This window comes from Pogona vitticeps, chromosome 15 (genome assembly GCF_051106095.1).
Source record: "Pogona vitticeps strain Pit_001003342236 chromosome 15, PviZW2.1, whole genome shotgun sequence".
Lineage (NCBI taxonomy): Eukaryota > Metazoa > Chordata > Lepidosauria > Squamata > Agamidae > Pogona > Pogona vitticeps.
In genome coordinates, this window is record NC_135797.1 from 7579005 (window position 1) to 7604175 (window position 25171).

General features: G+C 41.6%; 1 protein-coding gene across 4 annotated transcripts in view; it reads left to right on the top strand.

Moving 5' to 3' along the window:
* The window catches only part of LOC140702812 (solute carrier family 9 member C1), a 127306-nt gene that overhangs the window by 2224 nt on the left and 99911 nt on the right, over positions 1 to 25171 (top strand). For all 4 annotated transcript variants that reach the window (XM_078381969.1, XM_078381971.1, XM_078381972.1 and 1 more), the window contains exons 3-8: positions 587 to 712; positions 3298 to 3463; positions 7243 to 7359; positions 9110 to 9271; positions 9398 to 9497; positions 11675 to 11818. In XM_078381969.1, the coding sequence (XP_078238095.1) occupies positions 587 to 712; positions 3298 to 3463; positions 7243 to 7359; positions 9110 to 9271; positions 9398 to 9497; positions 11675 to 11818 (815 nt within the window). The remainder of the gene's footprint in view (positions 1 to 586; positions 713 to 3297; positions 3464 to 7242; positions 7360 to 9109; positions 9272 to 9397; positions 9498 to 11674; positions 11819 to 25171) is intronic.

The window sequence follows — 25171 nt, forward strand, 5'->3', positions numbered from 1 at the left end:
GTTTCGGGGTCCCAGGGAAGGAAGCCCCTCTGGCCCCCAGCAGAGCCGTCTCCATCCTCCAGAGAGAGGTGGGAAGAGAAGGCGGTGGGAAGGCCGCCTACCAGGGCTTGGAAGGGAAACGGCTGGGTGTTTGCGGGGCGACAGCCGGATCCGAGGGCGCTGCTTATCCAATTGGGAGGAGGATGTGATCTGGATTTCAGAACTGGTTTTGGGAAAGTCGGTTCTCTTCTGGGAAAGAGAAGAAAAAAGAAAGGAGAGAAAAAAAAGAGAAAGATAGTGTGATTTCCCCGGTACAAATCCAAATAGAGTTAAGATCAGTTCTTCCACTGTATCAAAAGTGTCAGGTTTTAAGTATTTTTAATGCTTTCGTTGCTTCAAATGTTTATGTGTTTGTTGCTCTATCAAAAAGCACCGTAAGCTGCTCTAGAAAAGCAACACCAATCTACCTTCTCTCTGGTATAGAATATAAATAAATAGAGGCCTCAATTCTGTGGGGCAGAAGGAGGGAAGTATGTAATATCTTATCTATATTTTATAAATAAATCATTCTCAGCTAATGATATCTTCTTTTCATTTATATTGTCAGTTACCTATGGTGAAGACCTTTTCTGAGATTGATACAGAATTGTTTTTCCATCTGTTTACACCAGTAATAATATTTACAGCGGCATTTCAAATGGATTTTCATGTATTCAAAAAATCATTTTGTCAGGTAAGTTGTATAATGTCCGGTTTTTATTTAGAAGTTTACTGTCCTCACACATGAGGATAAGGACCGGATTGTCCAGAAATGTGTGTCGTCAGAGCAGTCCTTTTGAGGAACAACAGGGGCTTCAGGAGGGGATAATCCGAGGAGGAGGAGAAGGGGTGCAGACTGCAGATGTGCTTAAGTACCAGCTGTTTCTCCTCCAAAATCTCCTCCAAAATCATTCCCCCATTGGTTCTGCATTATTGTTAAAATTATATAAATAAATTTGAGGAATCCTGTTGGAATAAATCAATATGCAACAAGTGGCTGAGAAGTAAACTGAGATTAATAGGTGGGGAGTTCCAAACAGTTGAAGTTTCCATTATATGTGATATGTAACATAAATTACTAAGGATTACTGAGAAAGCTATCAGAAAGTGAAAATGGTTTTTTTTTTCATTTTTAAAATATATATACACATATCCATACATAGACATATATATACACACATATGCCTAAATCTCTATCTACAAACGATACATACTGTAGAGCTTAGCCTAGAAGCCTTTTGTATAATAAATACAGTTCTTTCAGCAGTGTCTTCTCCTCATTATTCCTTTCGGTCACTTACTTTCTATTTATTACAAAGTTTTTGTTTTCCACAAAAGAAAGTGAAAATGTTGACCCAGTGTGTAGCTGCTGTGAAAAGGCTTTTAATTTTGTACTGGATTAATGCGGATCCTTGGGCATAATAGGTTGATTAGGGAAGTATTTCTTTTATATATTTTGGAAGATTAGATTTGTTTACAATATTGTCAAATAAATAGCCATTGCAGGACTTGAATGGATGCACCATTTTAAAATGATTGGCCAAGGAGCCATACGTCTTGTTTTGGGAACCATCTTTAGTTAACTTAATCTCTGTTTAACCTTTTTCTTCCTCTTTAAATCATCATATTTTTGAGTAATATATTGGATGCTTTTGACTGTTTTTATCTCTTTGAAGCATTTTGAGCTAAGTAAAGTCGTGTATCTCAACATGCACTAGATAAATGTCCACAGAGATTTCTTAGCGTGCAGGAATTCACTTTAAAAAGTCATGCCTTTTGTGTAAGTGTGCAACAGGATTTCAGCCAATATCTTTAAAAATGAAACCAGGAAATTGGGCTGCGGGCTTCTCATTTCACAAACTAAAACGCTTCTGAAGTCCTTCACAGCCTTGTGGGACAAATATGTCCATGTGCAACCTGAAGCCGAAGGGTTGTGGAAGGTCCACATGCTTTCAGTGCCTGCTGCCAGACTGTTGGATGGCTTCAGGGAACATCCTGAGCATCCACTCTTGCTCAGAGCATTACGAGCATCCTCTACAGCTCAGGAAGAAGGAAGTGCAGCCACTAGAACAGAGGACTTGCTTGGGATCCCTGTGAGCAGGCTGTATATTTGACAAGAATGTATTGATTATCCAGGATGAACGTTTGGTGGGAGTCCCCCCATGCCTGAGCTAAAGGACCATCCTTGCCCACCCTCCTGTTCTGATGGAGGTGCTTCTTTCACCCCTGATTCTACTGTGGGTTGTGCTTTTTGTCTCTGATGTGTGGGAACTGAGCAAATAGGCAGGAGCTGTGCCTAGTGGAGCATATGCTGAGGGGATAGAGTTGGGTGCCGTCAGGACGTTAACCGGGCTATAGCACTGTCCCAAACTGAGCTTTACTCAGGTGTAGAACCATTCAAGGGGTTATGGGAGGTGAGTGAGTTGTCTTGTATGTGTTCATGAACTGTTGTGAAATTGCAGTCAGACAAGGGTGAAGGGGAAACCTCCCTAATGTGTGTAAACGGGTTGATTGGTATAAATACATACAGTGGGGTCTCTACTTAAGAACATCCCTACTTAAGAACAATTCCACTTAAGAATAGCTCCATTTGCTAAATTTTGCTTCTTCTTGAGTACAAAAATCCAAGATAAGAACAGGAAAAAAAAACTTTCCTGCTCTTTTTTTAACCTTAGGTCATCTTACGTTAAAAAAAAAATCTCCCCCTAGTGGTAGAGTACATATTAACCAGCTTTGCATTAGTTCCTATGGGAACTAATGCTTCAATGTACGAACGCACCTCTACATAAAAAAAAAAAACAGCCAGAACGGATTAATTGGTTTTCCGTCCATTGCTTCAAAATTAGCTTCGTCAGAAGTGCTTTGAACACTGTTCCCTGACCTAAGGGGAAAAAAAAGAAAAAATATCCCCTTCTAGTGGCAGAAGGCGGAATAGCAGCTTCCCATTAGTTTCTATGGACGGAAAAAGAGCAGATACGGATTAAATGGTTTTCAATGCATTCCTATGGGAAATGCAGATTCTGCATAAGAACTTTCCCACTTGAGAACCACCTTCCAATACGGATTAAGTTCTTAAGTAGAGACCCCACTGTAATTCTTACATTCCCAAACTTTCAGTCATTTTGAGTTTCTTAACATTCATACTCCCATGACATTAAAACTTCAATCCTGCCTCCCTTCATTTAATATAAATGGATGTAGTAAATAATTCTGAGATACTGTAAATGATCTGTGTACATTTTAATTCCAATACTGTATATATATGTATTGTATTTACAGGTGTTTATTCTTGCTGTTCTCGGATTTTTAATGAATTCTGCTTGCATAGCATTGTTATCATATAAAATTAACGCACATAGCTGGTCCTGGGATGACAGCATGCTGTTTGCCATTATTCTTAGCACGACAGACCCTTTGCTCTCTGTGGCTTCAGTAAAAAATGTTGGTAAGTAAGAGAAATTGCTTTTCTAAAGAGAGGTGCATCCCTGGGGACACAAGTATGAAGAGCAGCACTGCAGGTGCCACGGAGGTCCATTCCTTTCCCCCAGAACCAGCCGGGAGTGATTTCACAAGAGATTAAGAGCCTTCATTTTCGATTTGCTCCAACTGTACAATATTGGTTTTAACTAGAAATGGAGGTATTTGTATACGAACATGAATACCCCCGCACTGGTGGTGGACATGACGAGGGTCCAGCCCCATGGGGCCGGTTGGTCCACGTATGGTTCTGATCCTGCTGCGGATGCTGTGGATCCTTCCCATGGCTCCGGAGATCGCAATCAGCTCGCCACTCCTGGCAGGAGGCAGGACGACAAGCCTCTCTGCTGGATCGGAGAGTGGCTCGCCATACGCAATCTCCGGAGTCATTGGAAGGCCCCCCAGTGCCTGCTGCGGATCAGTGAGTGGACCGTCCAGCCCCATTGGGTTCACTCCTCATTATGTCCACCTGTATGTGGGGGGATTCCTATTCGTATACAAAAACCCCCATCTCTAGTTGTAACCAGCCATGTGGAGTAACTGTTGTGGTTGTTTCCAAATAACTAACTGATGGTTTTATAAAGAACAATCAAATGAATACAATGTCACTCATCAAATCAGATTTCATACTTACTTAGCTTTCAGGCATATTTTCCCCGTATGGGGAAGCAGACTGTCAGCGCACCTACGCAGGGTGTGTGACTCTGCTCATTTCTGAACTGGCTCTAAATTTTTGTGGGGAAAACCCTTCGGGAACACAGAAAGGACAGCTGGGAGCAGTGCAGCTCAAATGTCGAGGTCTAGCTCTAACCTTGATTTTATTCTGTGGGAAATGTAGTGTAGTTGGCCCTGAAACCAGCATTCTTCTCGAAATACAGAGGAGCAAAATATGCCTAATTTTAGGGCTGTATTTGGGTGTCCTCGTCAAGTACTTGGGATATTGCATTAAAGAATGGATCCATGTTTTTCCAGAAACTGGGAAAATAAACTTTGACAGCTTGTACAAGTTAAGATCAGAGGTCTGTCAAAATCAGTTTTTTATATTTGGAGAAAACCAGGAAGCTGCAGTGTGTTGTAAATCAGGGCTAGAATTTCTCTTGCCTGTCATTCATCACAAAAGAGGAAGAGAACAAAGGAGATGAATACACAAGCAGAAGATTAAGCAAATTTATTCTATGACCAAAAAAAGTCACAATTTGTTCTTCAATCTGCAACAAGCTGATCATTCTTTTAAATGATTTTGAGATCTTAGATGGATTCCCTAAAATGCCTGCAACTGAACTATTAATTTAATATTATGGGAAAATCTGGAAAATGAGCTCCAAATTTACAAAATGTTTACAATTGTAGAATTAATTGCAATTTTAAAAACACTGGTGTCGTGAACTTTGGGGAAACTATTTTAATTCATCAGGTCGGTTTTATTAACAAGTGGAGATGGGCTATTGATAGGTGGCAAAGAAAAAAAGATAATATTAATGACAAAATCTATAGGTAAGCAATTTTTTTTGTTCGTTAACAATTGGAAGTTCACAAATGTGAAAGCCCACAATTTTCTGCAGAACTCTTTTAAAGTAGAGGTGGCAAAATATTCCAGAAAGTAAAATAGGATGGAAAATAGTTTACCTGTTTCAAGCCATTAAGGTCTCTCACTGAACTCAGGTTCAAGATAGACAGTATGGATTTGAAGGAGTCAGTCATGCAGATAGCACACGACTGTTGCAAAGCCCACTGAGAAGAAGACAAGATGCTGGTTCTCCTCTGGAGAAACAAAGATCATAGCAATGTGTTCGCGAAGGCTTTCACGGCCGGGATCTAATGGTTGTTGTGGGTTTTTCGGGCTCTTTGGCCGTGTTCTGAAAGTTGTTCTTCCTGACGTTTCGCCAGTCTCTGTGGCCGGCATCTTCAGAGGACTGGAGTAGGAACCCTGTCCAACAGAGACTGGCGAAACGTCAGGAAGAACAACTTTCAGAACACGGCCAAAGAGCCCAAAAAACCCACAACAACCAAAAGAGCAAAGCAATTGGTTTCTGCAAGTAGCTTTAGGTGAAACAAGTCGGTTTCTCTGGAGGCATTCAACAGAAGGGCAAAGAAATAACCAGATTTTTGTAAACAAAGCTGAGGATTACATTTTAGATGCACGGCTACATCACCCGTTAAAACTGGATGGATTATTTTTTTACTTACTTCAGAATCTCTTGCGCAGTCCCTCTTCAGTAGTAGAACGTTTTCTTTCACAAAAGTTCGCTTGTGGCCTTTACAGCTAAATGTGGCATTTTCGAGAGCAGTTCCGAAAGGGAAAGGTTGGGGACATTTTAATATTTAATGCTCCTTTAATGAAGGGTATTTCTCTGAGTTTCATTGGCCTTGCCGCACAATCTCTCACTTAGCCAGACCTATCTAGAGGCCGGCTAACCTCGCCAAGCTTGCCACAGAGTTGTTATCACCGGAGGTCTTACTCAGGACGCCATTTCCCAAGGGTAGGGTCTTGCACTATTTATTGTGAAAACACTTCCTCTGTTTCTTGAAGCCCACAAAGGACGGATCTGCCTTGCAAGGAGACCATTCGAGTGTCGCCTGCTGATTGAGGAAGAGAGGAATACCTGTAACGTGTGGACTGGTAGAGTTAGTTGCCATCTGCCGCCTTTCTGTCTAAAAAGGGTATAAAAACCATCTGAAATAGCCTATTGGTGTGCATCCCGGTCTTTGCACCGGCTGTATCTCCACCGGTGGAATACAGCTGTTTTGAATGCCTCGCGCGCTCCAGTTGTCTCTGGCTCCGACCCCCACTTAAAGAGCAAACCTCGAGGTATCGGTTTAGCACACCCACAGCAGGAAAGGAGACACTTTGAAGCACAGCAAAATGAAATCCAGTATCCGCAGGTGGACAGTGTCTTTATTAGAGTAAACCTGCAAGTTTTTTCATCCCTGAATTCTTTTCCTGTCCTGGTGGGGTGCCGGAGACTGTGGAGGGGTGACTCCCAGGTGAACCTCTGGTGCTTAAACCTTTGGCGTAGAAGAGGAGAACCGAGGCCACGGAGGCCAGAAGGCTGACAAGAGAGAGAGAGGAAGAGAAGGACGGTGAAGTAAACAAGGAGAAGGAAATGAATCAAACCTTCTTTGCCTCGGAAATAACTGGGGAGAAGAATTGCCTGTCATTTGACGGAGCTTCGCAGTTCTGTGAAACTGAAAGGCTCTTTGAATTAAAAATGGGTTAGTTCTACATGACGTAATGTTTGCGTGTGGCAGGGAAAGTATATCTACATTTTCCCACAGAGTTTATATCAGCTGAAGGATATAATGAGAGCGAAACTGCATATTTATTTTCAAAAAAGAGTACATTTCCTAATATTGCAGATTTCCTCTTCCAGACATGCAGTTCTCGCAAAGCTCCACATCTCCACCATCGGACTTACAAACAAAGGCTGTGCTTCTCTGACCAAGCAAAGGCGGTAGAAAGCATCTGAAACAAGTTTGTTCAATGTTAAAAAGATGCATTTTACATGTTAAAACAGCCTTGCTTCTAACTGTATCATCTAATTTTTAGACAGTGGGAACTTTAGAGTAGGTGTAAGGAGACTTAAGAATCTTTAAATCAGGATGTTATTCTTCATTTTTTTTCTGGTTTATGATGTTATACATGATAAAAATACAGCTGGATTCAAATTGTGGGAATTCACACTTCTTTAAACTGTCTAACCACTTGTCAAGCATCAAATTAGACATGTTTCTTTTTTCATTTCTTAGGTATTTCAAACATACTTATTAACCTAATTAGAGGTGAATCTTTGTTAAATGATGCTGCCAGCACAATTATTTATCCATTTTATTCCGACCTAATGTTCCAAAATAATCCGGAAAGATGTAAGTCTATTGCTTCCTGTCATTTTTTTCTTGCAGAAAGATACAATTTGTGCTGTGTCGTGACTCTAATTGTTAAATGTTAGAAGGGAGGTTATAAAGGAGATTAAGGAGGGAGGTGAGAAGGCAGAAGAAATAATGTAATGAAATTTTTTTCCCTAACACTGAGAAGTTCCTACGTATGAGTCTTTGATTTGTCAACGTGCATGCCACAATCTGGACATCCCCAGTGTTCGCAGAGTAGAAGCGTTCCAAACCTGGAGACGTTGTGGAAGTTTATGCTTTAATCAGAAACCCAGTAGAGTGGGTGTCCTTCGTTTCCACTTAAAATAGTTCAGGCTGGTGATTGGGTACCATAAGTATCTCCAGAACAAATCAATGTGACTCTGTGGTTTTGCTAACACGTGAAAAAAAAAATACTGTACTATGCATATCCTCATAGAAGTACAGTAGGCTCCATTGAGTTCAATAGAACTCTAGTTTTAGGCTTGATTTTTTTTAAATCCCAAAAGAAGACTGCAATCTGCCAGAAGTAAACTATCTTACACGTGCATGTTCTATACTAACAACGATGTTTAATTTTTAGTTTTCTGCATATTGCCCTCTGTGAAAGATACTGGTTTGGATCAGAATTAATGATATTTATTTATTTATTTATTTTATTTCTATCCCGCCTATCTGGTCATACTAGACCACTCTAGGCGGCTTACAATTGGAGCAACAATAAAATTATTAAAAACATTACAAATACACAAAAATAGATAATAGATAAAATCCTGTGTTTCTCTACTCAGAGGTAACTCCCAATGAGTGTCATTGTACTCCCAGATAAAAATAGAGGATGAGTCGTGCTTTGGGCTGGGCTTAAAAGGTGCTTTCGTGTTCCTACTAAAGTCAGCGTAAAACATTTCACTGAATTGAGTGGAGAAGGAGTGAAGTCTAAGAGCCCAAGACTAGATGGTCAAGGGCCAGATAAGCATCCCTAGAGCAGATGAAGTGATGCGGCAGTCCACCCCCTTCTTTCTTTCGGGCCATTCTTGCCTTAGCCTAACTTTTGACAGCCTGGGGGCTGTGTTCCTGGGCTGCAAGAGATTTGGATCAGACCCTTTCACTGGGCAAATCTTAGCCAGCAGGGCAGTTCTGCCGGCAGATTTATTCTGGTAGGAGATTTCTGAGGTTAGCTGAAAAGGTTTATATTTAATCTAATCCCTTCAGCCAATGGTCTTTGTGTGTCCTAATGATTTAAAAGGGATTAAAAGACGCCTTTAAATACATATATAATTGTCCTGTGTTAACTCATGCTTTTGATAAAGCATTTGGTTTGTTTAAATCTTAAATCATGCTTTATACATATATACATATATACATATATACATATATACATATCGATAGATAGATAGATAGATAGATAGATAGATAGATAGATAGATAGATAGATAGATAGATAGATGATAGATAGATAGATAGATAGATAGATAGATAGATAGATAGATAGATAGATAGATAGATAGATAGATAGATAGATAGATAGATAGATAGATAGATAGATAGATAGATAGATAGATAGATAGATAGATAGATATTTAAAAGCATCTTATAAAAGATATAAAAAAGCATGAGTTAACACAGGCCAGTTGTTTGGTGCATAAGAGTCTTGAAGTACAATTAACTATAAAACAGTACTTATAATTCTTTGAAAATTAAAATAGTGTAATGCAAATAGCAAATGACTGAATTTTGTTTCCTTTCACAGTTCAAGCGATGTTTTTTCAACTGATTGTTCAAATTTTTGGAAGTGCGGCGTTGGGATTTTTAAGTTCGAAAATAATAACTTACTTGTTCACCACCGTTTTCAATGATGAGATCCCTAGAGCAATTTTGAGTCTGTCAGTGGCATACACAAGTTTCATCTTGGGTAAGCCGACCATGTTAATTCCTACCAAATGCAATGACTAAGGCTTAACTTTTAAAAGAGACGTGTCTGAGGATGAATCGAACTGCAGTAGTGATAATAATCTTTGGTCCTTTCTTCTGTCTCCAGCTGAATGCTTTGGGATGTCTGGCATTATTGCTGTTTGTGCATTAGGTCTTTGCCTGGATGCGGTAAACTTTAGTCCAGGAATGGATGTGCTCCTTGCTAAGTAAGTAGTATATTTACTATATTTCTACTTGAATAGTTTTGAATAGTTTTGTAAATACTTGCCCTTCCACATGTCATTTAAGGAACTTGAATACAAAGAATTTGAAGTGGTTGCTGAGGCTGAAAGCTATTTTCAGTACATTGTGATATAGATTATCAGTTTATAGAATTTCAATTGTAAATCAAACTCTTATAAAGTAAAAGATGCATAGTACTGAAGCACTAAAGGTAAAGATAAAGGTTCCCCTTGACAATTTTTCTCCAGTCGTGTTCGACTCTAGGGGGCGGTGCTCATCCCCATTTCCAAGCCATAGAGCCAGCGTTTGTCCGAAGACAATCTTTCCGTGGTCACATGGCCAGTGCGACTTAGACACGGAACGCTGTTACCTTCCCACCGAAGTGGTCCCTATTTATCTACTCGCATTTGCATGCTTTCGAACCGCTAGGTTGGCGGGAGCTGGGACAAGCGATGGGAGCTCACTCCGTCACGTGGATTCGATCTTACGACTGCTTGGTCTTCTGGCCCTGCAGCACAGGCCTCTGCGGTTTAGCCCACAGCGCCACCACGTCCCACTGAAGCACTAAAAGCCTTTAAATAGCATTAAGCGGTCACTAGAAACACTGAATACTATTTTTGCATTTTGTAAATGTAAGAAGTACACTTACAACTTGATATAGTTGTAATTGAATAGTTTATTAGAGGCACAGAAGAAAAAGATGTTATCAGATAATTTGCCAATCTCGCGGCGTGAAAGGGGGCGATCTGTGGTCAGTGCCTGAGACTGCTTTAGCTCTGCAGTGCCTTTGGGCGCCCCAGACTGCAGGGAAGCCTTTCAGAGTTAAACAAACCACATGCTTCTCGATTGCCACTGGCAGGACTACGATAGCTGGCAGGGATCTGGCAGAATTGGTTTTACTCTGAAAGGCTTCCCCTCCCCAGCCTGAGGGTCTCAAACGGTTCCCGAGGGCAAAAGGGAGCCCCAGGGAGCCTCTTAATTCAAAAGGAGTGAGATAAGGAGGCTTCCAGTTCCGAATCCAGATTAGGGCGGCACAAAGTTCTGCTAACAGAGCATGAATTTCTGCTAACAGGATTTTGCCCTATATGTTGTTTCTTCCCTACTATTCATTCATTCATTCATTCATTCATTCTTTCTTTCTTTCTTTCTTTCTTTCTTTCTTTCTTTCTTTCTTTCTTTCTTTCTTTCTTTCTTTCTTTCTTTCTTTCTTTCTTTCTTTCCTTCTTTGATTCTTTGATTCATTCATTCTTTGATTCATTCATTCTTTCTTTCTTTCATTCTTTGATTCATTCATTCTTTGATTCATTCATTCTTTGATTCATTCATTCTTTGATTCTTTCTTTCTTTCTTTCTTTCTTTCTTTCTTTCTTTCTTTCTTTCTTTTTCATTTTTCCTTTCTAATCTACAAATGCCAAATTATCACTTGAGATGCCCAGTTCCTATAAAAGACAGTAGAATGTTCACCAAATAGTGAATCCACAACTGAACCAGTGGGGCAGGAATGTAAGAATGAGCATTCACAGTTCATTGAGTCCAGCCCTAACTGACATGACAGAATATGTGCAGTTTAAACATAAATGGAGAGTACGTAAAAAACATAGAGGTTATACCCCAACACTAAAAGCATTATATTTTTGGAAAGAGGTGGGGCACATGATATAAACTCAGATGAAACCTACTGATGAGAATTTTATATAATATAAATTTATATAATATTAATTTATATTCCTGAAGGTGATGAGTTACACTGTATATTTGAATTATGATTTTATTTGTCATTTATGTTTTTGTTATATATTGTTATATTAAGAAAAAGGAAAAGGAAAAGAAAAAAAACCATAAATGAAGAAGAACCTGGATGAAATCCACTCAAGTACAGATTAGAGACCATAAATACTAGTTACCTCTAGTTTTGAAGGCAATGTGCCTCTGAATATCAGGGTTGGGTTTGTTTTATTAAATGGGGATGGTCTACCTCTTCAATTTGTTCAAAATATAATCCCAATTGCATCATTGAACAACCTTTACTAATAGAAATCTTTGCAGCAGATGGGCAAGAGGTGGAAGATGCTCTAGATACGTTAATGTTTCATGTGATAAGTAATTACTGTATAACACTTCCCCAAGTGTCATGATTTAACATGTGCTTTTTCTTAAACAGATTATTGTCATTCTTGACCTTTGTGGCACAGTTTTTGGTTTTTTTAATAATGGGAATTATGATTGGACAGAAGACCTATCCTTCTATCGATGTCCACACTTTCTTTTATACAGTAACGGTCTACCTTTCACTTATTCTTATACGGTAAGAATTGTTTTTCTTTTTGTCTTGTTTCATATTGCCCACCTATTCACAACTCCTTAGCTAAACACTCTTAGATTCCAGTCCTATGCATGTTTACTTAGGACTAAACCCCACTGAACACAACAGGATTCACATTTGAGTAGGTCCAGTATATCTAGCATCACACTTTTTTTTTTTTTTTTAGATTTTCAATCTCCTTGAAACAGTCACTCCTTTTAATGTGAGTGAAGCTTTCTTGGGTGATCCACATGCTGAGAACCAGAGAGATTAGAGCAGGGCACCTTCAGAAGATTCGGGAGCCATTTTGGCTTTCTCCAAAATCTCAATACTGCTCTTCACATAATTTGGCTCCCTCCATCCTGCGGGGAGATCAGCTCCAGGCTCACCTGGATGAAACAGATGCCCTGGATCCATTTCAGTCGGGCTTCAGGCCGCGCCACGGTACTGAGACGGCATTGGTCGCCCTGTATGATGACCTGTTGAGGGAGGCCGACAGGGGCAAAATCTCCCTGCTGGTCCTCCTCAACATCTCAGCGGCCTTCGATACCGTCGACCACGGTATCCTCCTGGGGAGTCTCTCCAAGTTGGGAATAGGCGGCCTGGCTCTGGCCTGGCTGCGTTCCTTCTTGGGGGACCATCCCCAGAGAGTACAGCTTGGGGAGAGCATCTCGGCCCCGTGGAATCTCAACTGTGGGGTTCCACAGGGGTCGATCATCTCCCCAATGCTGTTTAACATCTATATGAGGCCGCTGGGCGGGGTCATTAGGGGATGTGGGGATTCGTGTCATCAATATGCCGATGACACCCAGCTCTACATCTCCTTTTCACCAATTGCAGGTGATGCTGTCCTTTCCCTTCAGCGCTGCCTGGGGGCCGTACTGCAATGGATGCAGGAGAATGGGTTGAGGCTGAACCCGGACAAGACGGAAGTTCTGAGGGTGGGTGCCCCCGTGGTAGGTGGCTTGGGTGACTCTCTCATGTTTGGGGGGGGCACCTTGGCCGCGAAGAGTGGAGTCCGCAGCCTGGGCATATATTTGGACCCGACGCTCACCATGGAAACCCAGGTGGCATCGGTAGTCTGCACCGCATTTTTCCATCTTTGGCGGATTGCCCGGCTGCGACCCTATCTCGACACGGGACCGCTCACTACCTTGGTGCATGCGCTCATAATCTCAAGATTAGATCACTGTAATGCGCTCTACGTGGGTCTGCCTTTGAGGCTGACACGGAAACTTCAGATGGTGCAGAATGCGGCAGCCAGGCTCCTTACAGGAGTGAGGAAATCCCAACACATCTCTCCTATTCTGGCCAAGCTGCACTGGCTGCCCATCCGTTTCCGCGTCGACTTCAAAGTGTTAATGCTTACATACAAGGCCCTAAACGGTTTAGGACCTCGATATTTGGTGGAACGCCTGCTCCCACCTAGATCTACCCGGATCACCCGCATGAGCCAGGAGGTGAGGCTGGGGAGCCTAACGCCGAGGGAGGCCCGGAAGGAGCGAACACGAAATCGGGCCTTCTCGGCGGTGGCTCCTCACCTCTGGAACAACTTTCCTCCAGCGATTCATGCAGCCCCTACGCTGGGCACATTTAAGAACCAGCTAAAAACATGGTTATATGTTCAGGCCTTCCCTCCTGTCAACACTTAATTTCCTTTCTCTTTCTATCTATTTGTTTTATTATATGTGGTGTTGTTTACTTGTAATAATTTTTATGCTTTATTGTATATTTTTTATGGAAGCCGCTCAGAGTGGTCAATCTGATCAGATGAGCGGGATATAAATCAAATTAACAACAACAACAACAACAACAACAACAACAATATGCACTGGGTTCAAATCTATCTGGTGGTCTATGTTCTCTGGGAGATCTCCTTGGTATTACCCTCTCTTCCTCATGAGTTTCCCTTTCCTCTGAAACAGAAGGGATTTCAACAGGTTCTCTCTCTTTCTTAATCTCTTTTTCTGGCTGTAAATTTTCATCTTCATCGTTTTCCTTATTCTCTTGTATGTCTGGCATGTGGATGATAGGTTCAGGTGGCAAACTAATCTTATCCCAGTAAGCATGCTCATTAAAAGATGCACTGCTACTTATTATTACTTTGTTTTTATTAGGTAAACCAAATCTAAATGCTTTCTTATTCTGTTGGTATCCTAAGAAATACATTAGTCTAGCCTTCCTGTCACCTTTCTTTCTATTTTCTTTAGGGATATGCACCCATGCTGGTGATCCAAATACATGCAAGAATTTTAAATTTGGCTTTCTCCCAGTCCAGATTGTGTAGAGAATGTTGTTTATTCCAGTATGTCAAAGTATATTTAAATAAAATTTTGCGCAAAGAACAGCTTTTTCCAAAAATTTATCAGATAATTTACTACCTTTTATCATTGCCTCAGGCATAATTTGTAGAGTTTGGCCTCTCCTTTCAATAAAGGCATTTTGGCTTGGGGTATATGGTGCTGTCTTTCTTCGTATAATACCATGTTTATTCAGCATTGACTGGAACTTTGCATGAGTAAATTCTGTTCTATTGTCAGTCTGAATTTGTTTAACTTTCCTGTTTTTATTTCAACAAATCTCAACCATTTTTCAAATTCTATATGGGTTGAGCTCATATCTTTCGTTAAATAACAGAAACCAAACCTAGATTTCTGGTCCTATATAGATAGAATGTATTTTGCTCCTCATAAGGATGCTTGTTTTGGACCAATTAAATCCATAGATACTAGATCTAAAATATTCTCTACTTGTATATTACTGTATTTATTAGTTGGAGTACATTTACTTTTGGCTATTTGACAAGCTTGGCAATTTATATACTTGTCACTTATTTTTAAATGTACACCAATTGAATTTTCTATCGTTTTACACAATGTTTTGTACTTAACATTGTCAGTGATCAGCTCCCCTAGAGGATGCTTGACCGGTCGGACAGAGAGTAATTAGAAGCTTGTGTTCCCTCATTAGGCCAAGTCAAGTCCTGGAAACTTCAGCCAAAGGCTGCCCCAACACTTCTGCGTACAAGTCTGCCCTAAAAATATACTTCTGCAACCTTTGAAAATTCCAAAAAAGAAAGACACATAAGCTTTATAGTCAGTAGACATACTTAGCTCAGTCTGGGTAGGACTCAGTAGCAAAATGTGGCCCTATAATTCTCCCTTAGGGTAATGCTTGTGACAAACCCAGACCTACTGGGATCTGCCACACTTTCACTAAGCTGCCACCAACCATTCCCTATAAGAAGTCACACAGACCAGGGATGGATTTTCAACAAATAAAAGAATAAGGTTTATTTAAAACAACACACAGGGAAAATAAAATGATCAGGTGAATAAGATAAAGTAACGTGGCTTATTCTCATTCATACATGCATACAGCTTGGTTCACACAGAACCCTTAACTTGAAGCACAGACCCTGAACCTATCAGTTCTGGCTAACCAACAGACACCTGAACCTATCAGGTTGGTACTCTGACACACAGTAGTACCCTGTCTGACACACAGACTCCCACACCAGCTTCTTCTTCCCAGCTGCTGCTTCGTCACATCCCAGCGTCTCCTAACTTCACCACACAGGCTTCACATATATATACAGTACAGCCCCTCCTCCTGATGTCCCGCCTTCCACTCCCCATAGGATGGAACTTTCCCTCCAAACCCATGACAGACAGGTAACATCAGTGCTGTATGTAACACCTCCCCTCTTTATAAGTTGTTTTGTAGGGGGAAAGCTAAGGTGCTTTTCACCAAAAAACAACTTGAATCCAAAACATACAAAACCATTTATACATACAATATCATACTTACTTATACTTACATTCTAAGTTAACCATATCAATTAGGCATTTAAACATTTACCATATACATTACATCAAGTTACCTTTATTCATACAAACCAAATTCAGAAAAAACAGGTACATTTAACTTTTTGTCATCAATATATATACATAGTCCATGTTCTTTCGCCGTCTTCATTCTTCAGGTCTTCTTGACAAGGCGTCAGCAACACAGTTCACTGACCCTCTGACCACCTTCACTTCAAAGTCATAGTCCTGTAGGTTTAAAGCCCACCTCATAAGTTTGCTATTGTGGGTTTTCATTGTCTTTAACCATTGCAGTGGTGAATGGTCAGTGCACAGAACAAAATGTCTTCCCCAGATGTAAGGCTTGGCCTTCTGGATCGCGTAGACTATTGCCAGACACTCCTTCTCCACAGTTGCCAAATGTCTCTCACCTTTTTGGAGTTTCCTACTCAGGTAGGACACTGGATGCTGGTCACCATTCTCATCCTCCTGGCACAGAACTGCTCCTACCCCGCTGTTAGACGCATCGGTGTAGATGATGAACTCCCGGTCGAAGTCTGGAGCACGCAGCACTGGATAGTTGATGAGCGCCTGCTTCAACCTCTGGAACGCCTCCTCACAGTCACTGGTCCACGGGATGCGGTCATCAGTCTTCTTCCTCGTCAGATCGGTCAGCGGAGCCGCAATCTCGCTAAACCTCGGGATGAACTTTCTGTAGTAGCCCACCAACCCAAGAAATGACTTGACTTTTTTCTTGGTGTTGGGTCTAGGCCAATCACGAACAGCTTCTATTTTGGCCTCCAGGGGTTTTATCACTCCTCCCCCTACCATGTGACCCAAGTATTTTATTTCTGGGCTACCCAGCTGACACTTGCTGGCCTTTACTGTTAGCCCTGCTGCACTTAACCTCTGCAGCACTAATTCCAGGTGTATCAGGTGATCTTCCCAGGTATTACTGAAGATCCCTATGTCGTCAATGTAGGCCACTGTAAAGTCACTGAGCCCTGCCAAGGTCTGGTCCATCAGCCTTTGGAATGTGGCTGGTGCATTTCTGAGACCAAAGCTCAGGACTCGAAACTCATAGAGACCAAAAGGGCTGCAAAAGGCAGTCTTTTCTTGATCCCTGGGATCAATTCTTAATTGCCAATATCCCTTTACCAGGTCCAATGATGAGATGAACCGACAACCCCCTATGGTTTCAATCAGGTTGTCTAGCCTGGGCATTGGGTAGGCATCAGGAGTGGTTACACGGTTTAATTTCCTGTAATCAACACAAAACCTAATGCTCCCATCAGGCTTGTCCACAAGGACTATCGGAGAGGACCAAGGACTAGAAGAGGGGACGATTATGTTCTCCCTAAGCATCTCGTCCAGCTCCTTCCGCACCTTGTCCCTATAGGGTCCCGTTACTCGGTATGGGGATATTGCCTGCGGGGGTGCATCCCCTGTGTGGATCCGATGCATCACTCCCTTCACTATCCCCGGCTTGTTGGAAAACACCTGTTGATATTTAGTGAGCAGCATTTTTAATTCTTGCTGCTGGTCTTGGGTGAGTGCAGGACTGATCTTTACCTCCTCTGGGTTGTATTTTACTTCCCCTCTACCCTCCCAGAAGGGTAATTCAGCTTCCTCACTCTCAGCTGCTTTTATCGCAAATAAAACCCTCTGTTCCCCTCTGTAGTAGGGTTTTAGGGCATTCACATGAACCACCCTCCTTGCTTGGTTCTCCTCCTGCTCTATAAGGTAGTTCAGGTCTGACATTTTGGAAATGACCCTATATGGTCCTGCCCATTTGAGCTGCAGTTTATTCTCTCTGCAGGGCCTAAGCCAAAGCACTTCCTCCCCTGGGTCAAAGTGCCTCTCTCTAGCTTTGTGGTCATACCATGTTTTCTGTCTGACCTTCTGAGCTTGCAGGTTTTCTGCTGCCAGCTCTAGATTTCTCTATAGGTCATTCATCAAGGTGTCTATGTATGTCACAACGTCTTGTGGGTCATCCTGGGTGATCTGCTCCCAATTTTGTTTGATCAAATCAAGGGGCCCTTTCACCCTCCTCCCAAATAAAAGTTCAAATGGACTGAACCCGGTACTGGCTTGTGGCACTGATCGATAAGCAAACAAAAGGGATTGCAGCTTCTGGTCCCAATTGTTTGGATTCTCTGCCAAGTAAGCCCTAATCATGCGTATTAGAGTCCCATTGAACTTCTCAGTTAACCCATTACTTTCAGGATGATAGGCAGTGGTTTCCTTGTGCTTAATTCCACAGATTTGCCATAAGCGTTTCATGAGCTTTGATGTGAACGATGCGCCCAAATCTGTGATTATTTCTGAGGCAAATCCCATCCTGGACATATACCCCACCAAGGCATCTGCCACTGTGTTAGTTTCAATGTTAGTCAAGGGTATGGCTTCAGGGTACCTCGTGGCATGGTCCACAATGGTGAGAATGAACCTGTTCCCCCTCTTTGTGGCCTTGGGCAAAGGTCCCACAATATCCACCCCTATGCATTTGAACGGAGTGTCAATCACAGGCAAAGGGCACAACTTTGCTTTGGTCCTGTCACGGCTATTCCCCTGCCTTTGACACACATCACATTGTTTCCAGAACTCCCTGATCTGCTTCCCTATGTCAGGCCAGTAAAAATTCTGTGTGATTCTCTGCTGTGTTTTGTTCACCCCTAAGTGTGCAGCAAACATGTCAGAGTGCCCCCTTTGTAAGATCATGGGGCGATACTTTTCAGGTACCACTAGCTGACTCCTGATCCCATCTCCCCCTTTTGAGATATTCCTCAGGGTCTCTCTATATAAAATCCCCTTTTTCTCCAGAAATCTCACTGGGGTTTCAGGTGTTAGCTGGGCGTCAGTCACCTGTTCAAAACACTTTTGGAGAGTGGCGTCTGCCTTTTGCTCTTGTCCAAATCTGCTGTCTGTGGTTAAGGTTTCCACCACAGCTTCTGAACTTCCCCCACCTGCTTCCGTCTCTGGCTCATCATTACCCCCCTGAACTGTCCCCGTGGTGGCTTGTGAACGTGTAATCACTAGCACCCGTTTCACATGTTCAGCCAGGTCATTTCCCACGAGCACGGCTGCTGGCAGAGTCGATGAAATCGCTAGCCGCCAAACTCCCCTCCAGCCTTGAAAGTTCACAGGTACCTCCGCGACTGGCAGAGAGATCACCTGCCCCTCAATCCCTGCCACCTTCATGCTCTCATTTGGGATCACATACTCCCTAGGAATAATATCTGGATGGCACAGGGTCACCTGGGAACAAGTGTCCCGCAGCCCCCGATACTGACGGTCAAGTATTCCTACGTCCACCCCTGCTGTCTCAAACAACTGAGAATCTGTTCTCACGAGCAAGCAGCGCCTGACCTCTACAAGAGGACCATTTTCCTCAGCCTGATCAGCAGATGTCACTGTTCCAGATTGAGTAACCATGGCAACAGGCTCCCTCAGTGGCAATGAGCCTTGCTCTTTCTGGACACAGAACACAGCTTTTGGCTTGGTTCCACTCGAATCCTGAGGCACAATTCCTTTTAGCTGCTTTAATTTCTCACACTCTGAGATTAGATGGCCCTTTCCCTGACAGAAATAACATTTTCTGGTGTATTTTGAGTCTTTCTCATCTTGTTTTGGTTTTCCCTCCAAAATCTGAGGTCTTGGTTTCATGTCTGAGGGCTTCCCTTCACCATGGGCCCCTCCCCCTTGCTGGCTTCTCCCTGGTCCCTGAGAGTACTTGCTGTAGGTTTCTTTAGGTTTCCCTACAGATTTCTCCTCACCCAAGGGCTTTCTTATCTGGTAAATAAAATCTGCAATCTCGGCGGCTTCTGCCACAGATTTTGGTTTCCTTTCCCTCACCTGGAATTTCAATTCCCCATGCAGGAATGAATAGAACTGTTCCAGTGCTATCAAATCTTTAAGCTGCTGAAAGGTCTCTGTCCCCTCCTGAGATAGCCATTTCTCTAGCAGCCTCACCAATTGGGCCCCCACTTGGGTAAAAGTCTGCTCTGGTTTCTTTGTGAGGGACCTGAATCTTTGCCTCAGCTGTTCCGCATTTATCCCATGTCTTGCAAACACCAGTTTTTTAAACTCTGCAAAATCTCTCATCAGTTCCTCAGGCATCTCTGAATAAACCTCAGCCAGGCTACCACTGATTAAAGATCGCATGATGGTCATCTTCTCAGTTTCCCTCACTGAGAAGTCCACAAACGCTCTTTCCACTAAGGAAAAGAACACCTCAGGACAATCTCCCTTGTGGTACACAGGGAATTTCTTCAGGTCAGCCTTAGACAATTGGCCTCCCTCAGAATCCCTATTGTTATTATTGTTCTGGTTCATCAGTTCCAGTTTTCTTAATTCAAACGCCATTCTTTCTTTTTCCAGAGCAATTTTCTCTCTCTCCCTCTCCATTTCCATTCTCTGTCTCTCTAATCTTTCTTCCTTTTCCATTCTCTCTCTCTCTAATCTTTCCTCCATTTCCCTCACCCTCAGTTCATGCTGTTGGGCTATGAGCAATTTTCTGAGTTCTGGGTTCTGCTCTCCTGTGCTGTCACCTTGCACTGAGCCAAATTCATCCTCAGAACCTTGGTCAACCTGGGGGTCTTTCACTTCACCCATTTCTGCCACTTGGCTTCGAGTCAAGGGCATAATCCCCCTCAGAACAAGCTGCTTTAAAAAGTCAAGCCTCAAAATAAAACGACCACTTTTTTTTTCTTTTGCCTCAGAAGCAGCTTTCCCTATAGATTGCTGCTGTCCTTCAGCACTACTTGCAACAGTTGCGAGCTAGAGTCTACCCCCCTCTGCTGGGCCTCTCAGCAGACAAGCTAGCTCACTTCTACTTTACAATTTTGCCTCAGCTTTTTTCCCGCCAAAACCAGGCTGCCTCAGAGCACCCTAATCTAGTCTCCCCAGTTGGCACGTTCTTCCACTAGCGCACCTCCCCGTGAGGTACACCTAGAAGATTACCTACGCGCCTCAGATTGTCCCTGACTAGACCCCCCTTGCTCTGGGCACACTTGCCAAGGCTTTGCTGGACCGCTGGACAACTGGACCAGTCGTATCCCACACGCTGGACACCAATCAATGTGACAAACCCAGACCTACTGGGATCTGCCACACTTTCACTAAGCTGCCACCAACCATTCCCTATAAGAAGTCACACAGACCAGGGATGGATTTTCAACAAATAAAAGAATAAGGTTTATTTAAAACAACACACAGGGAAAATAAAATGATCAGGTGAATAAGATAAAGTAACGTGGCTTATTCTCATTCATACATGCATACAGCTTGGTTCACACAGAACCCTTAACTTGAAGCACAGACCCTGAACCTATCAGTTCTGGCTAACCAACAGACACCTGAACCTATCAGGTTGGTACTCTGACACACAGTAGTACCCTGTCTGACACACAGACTCCCACACCAGCTTCTTCTTCCCAGCTGCTGCTTCGTCACATCCCAGCGTCTCCTAACTTCACCACACAGGCTTCACATATATATACAGTACAGCCCCTCCTCCTGATGTCCCGCCTTCCACTCCCCATAGGATGGAACTTTCCCTCCAAACCCATGACAGACAGGTAACATCAGTGCTGTATGTAACAATGCTAAGACAGCTCCACTGTTCAAGAGACCAATTGATTTTTATAATTATTAATTTATTAAGAAAAATATAGAAATTCACAAAAGAAAGTCAGTTTAATGCATTAGCCAGCATGTTATCATTTTCAAGGAATGATACAAAGTATAAATGAAGCAATAATTCTCTTTAAATACAAAAACACTAAAAATCCTAGAAAAATCACTAAAAAGCTCTATTAGAGTGGGCAAAAGGCTTAAAGCCCCCCTTTTCTACCTAATCCCCTACATCTCTATCAGTCTGTTACCTGCACTGCACAGCAGGCAACAAGACCTAGCAAACTGTAGTCCAACAAGCGCCAAAAATGAGAAATCAGGAAAAAGGCTTTTGTCCATAGTAAGAGTTCCTTTTTCAAGCTTAGCTGGAAACCCCCTGTAACGGCCTCCCTCTACCTCACAAAGGGGGGTCGTTACGTCACTCTACTTCACTCTTCTTTTCCACTGCCACCAACCATTCCCTCAAATAAGTAGCTTCAGGCCAAAATAGGATTCAAAATAAAAACTCAAGTTTATTGGGTACAAATAAAAGGAATGGTAAATCACTTATAATTAAATAATAATTCAATCATTATAATAAAGGCACTAGCATACACAGACTCTCACAATATATCACAGATCTCCTAACTCCTCTCTAAACCCTATCCAAGCCCTATCAGTCCCTATCTAAAATCTCTCAAACACATTCACTCCCATTTATATAACAGCTCCACCCCTTATGTCCCACCCTCCGTCACACCATTGGTAGATGACTCACAGCTTTAGCAGTGACGGACAGGTGAGGCCATAGCTGTATGTAACACCCCCTCCTTCTCCGTCTCTCACGCTTTCATCCAATCACAGCATGAAGTCAGGTAAACAGACCCTCCTTCTCTTCTCTCTTCTCTTCTCATGGGAAACAGGTGTTGCTTTCCTAGATCCGTCTGCACTCCGCCATAACAAATGACCAGTCTTCTTATCTAGGAATGTCCTCCTCAGGCCTACAAGAGAACATTCCCACATCCCTCTGCAAAAACACACTGTCAGCATGCAGAAATCATTTATACAGAGAACCAATATGGAATCCATTTTACATTGTTCACTACTACATATCCCATGCAGAAATTACATTCTAGCTTCAATAATCTAAACCATGACTTAGCCTTAAATGCCATAAGTGAATACAATCCTTATGGGGACATACATTTTCATAAACATTATTTACATTCACATTGCTTAACCTGTATACATTGTTTCTTATGTAACAAGTTAGCATTTGATGATTTTCTCCTTTAATTACACATTTGTTCTTATAAAATGTGCTTGTAAAATCTTCTTTTGCTAATGAGCTGACTGATATTAAATTATGCTTTAGCTTAGGTACACATATCACATTAATTGGTTGTATTAGACATGGTAGTTTCACTTTACCTTTACCCATTATTTTGGCACTCACAGCATCGGCCAAAAATACCTGTTGGTTAAATACAGCTTGGAAATCGTAGATCAGCTTCTTATTTTTGCACATATTAGCTGTGGCACCCGAGTCAATAATCCATTCCTCATTGTGGTCTTTAGAGTTGTAAATAGTCTCTGTTAGATGTGATTCGTTGTCTTGTCGTGGCTGTTTTCTTTCTCCTTTTTAGATTTGCAATTTCTTATATAGTGTTGTCTGGAACCACAGGCAAAACATCACCTAATTGCAGCTGTGACCTCCCCTCCCCCCCCCAAGTTCACTCGGATTGTTTCTTTGTAATTTATGCTGATTAGAGGGTTTAGTGTCACGGAGTTGCATATTATCTTTCCTTTTCTGTTCCTCCTCCAAAAGCCTACTAGTAACATTCAAAATAGTCAGTTCCGCTTGAGGATAGAACCTCTAAATTGGACACAAATTGGTCATATGTGTGGTCCAATGAAGAGAGAATTATGAAAGCTTCTTGTAGCTCTGTAAATACTATATTCTTTTCTCTTAAATCCATGAGCATTGTTTTCCATTTGCTCTAAATGTTGTAACATGCTCTCACCAGTTTGTAATCTGGTACAGAATAATTTCCTTGCTAGCTGTATTTGACTCCCAATGCTGACTCTTACAAAGAATCCCCTTAGATCCTCCCACACCTGCTTCGCTGAAGTTAGTCCTCTAAGATGGATTAGGAGACAGTCTTCTAGAGTCAAGCCGATTATTGCAAGTGCTTTGCTATTCTGTAGCTTTTTTCTTTCATTTAACACAGCTGGTGGATTTTCAACTATGTCCCATAATGACTCTTTTTGGAGAAGTAGCTGGACTTTCTGCTGCCATGTGGAGTAATTCTCCCCATTCAGCTTCTTTATGGTCAGTCCTGACATCATCATATCACTGGGCATTTTACAGACTGTATTTTAAAGCTGTTTTTACTTACTGCTGCAGCTTCTGCTCATTTTGGCTCACTCCCTCTGGATTCTCACAGGTCAGCATTTACCTTGGCTGCGTATTCCTGGGCCCATAACCAGTGACAGAGTTGTAGCAGGTGCCAGGTGACACTAACAAGTAGAATTTCCAGATTGAAGAAGTCACCAAGCAAAGATACAGTATTGATAGCAGAAATTATATTAAATCAAGTTTGTTGCAGAATATATACATACAGCTTTGTCCTTCTTCAGTCCAATGGTCATTCACAGCAATATCAACAGAGTTTAGGCATTAATCAGTTCAGAGTCCTTGTAAATCAGTCCAGCAGTCAGAGTCTTCTCCAAGTTCTCTCCACGACGTCACATCAACACACAACCACCATAATGTGTGCTGAGGCTGCTGGCTTTATTCTTGGCTCAGCCAACTCTTGGTTTCCCTTCACAGCTGATACAAGTATCTTGTATCATCCCAGCTGTATAAATCGTTACCTTTAAATTCATTCTTAGCATGGATCCTGACAAATACTTACAGCATTTTTGCTCTTTACAACTGCTTTATACAAAACTGAATTAACAATTCCTTTCATTTTTATATCAAACCTGTCAGAATACATCAATAATGATTTAGTAACAGGTTCCTTTATCTATTTTTTTGTACAAATGTAAAATGTCATATATGTTTTGGTGTGGGCTTTTGGATTAAAGAATTTAAAGAATCAAATATCTTGAATGGACTATACCTTTTCAAATGTATGATTTTTAAATAGTTTTAAATAGTCTAGTGCAGAAAAGGGAAAGCACAGTTTTAAGCTGCAAATTCTTTCTTGCTATTGAAATAATGGGGAGTTTTTTTAACTGACCTACTGAATGTGTTATTATTTATTTATTTATTTATTTATTTATTTATTTATTTATTTACTTACTTACTTACTTACTTACTTACTTACTTACTTACTTACTTACTTACTTACTTACTTACTTACTTACTTACTTACTTACTTACTTACTTACTTACATACATAAATAGATACATACGTACTCCATCTTTCCACTAAGAGCATTCAGCAGCTTACAAACTTCTTAGGAGAATAAAAGATTTTAAAAAAACAAATATTTCACTGAATTGTTCTTCAGCAGCTATCATATTTCTAGAAAGAAGGTATTTCCTCCCATTGCAAGTAGCAGCGTGGCTTCCTTGACTTGTGGACCATGGGAAGGGTTAGTGGACTATTGCAAGGACCTTGTTTTGTTCATTTGGACTGGGTCACCACAAACCTCCTAATTAGTAAAGCACTGTAAAAGACAGCATATTGAAAAATCAATCGAAGTGATCTTGGATAAAATGGAAGAGCATTAAAATTAGCAAAACCTCTCAGCTAATGCACTTAATTAAAGTAATAAGTTTCTTCTTGAAATACAAGGAAGTGGAATCTGAGACTTCCAGCAATCCATCTCTAGAGGCCTTTCTCCAGGTCATTCTGCTATATTCAGACATATCACCACAAGCCAAGGGGAAAAAAGAGGATTGATAAATGCCATGACTTATTAT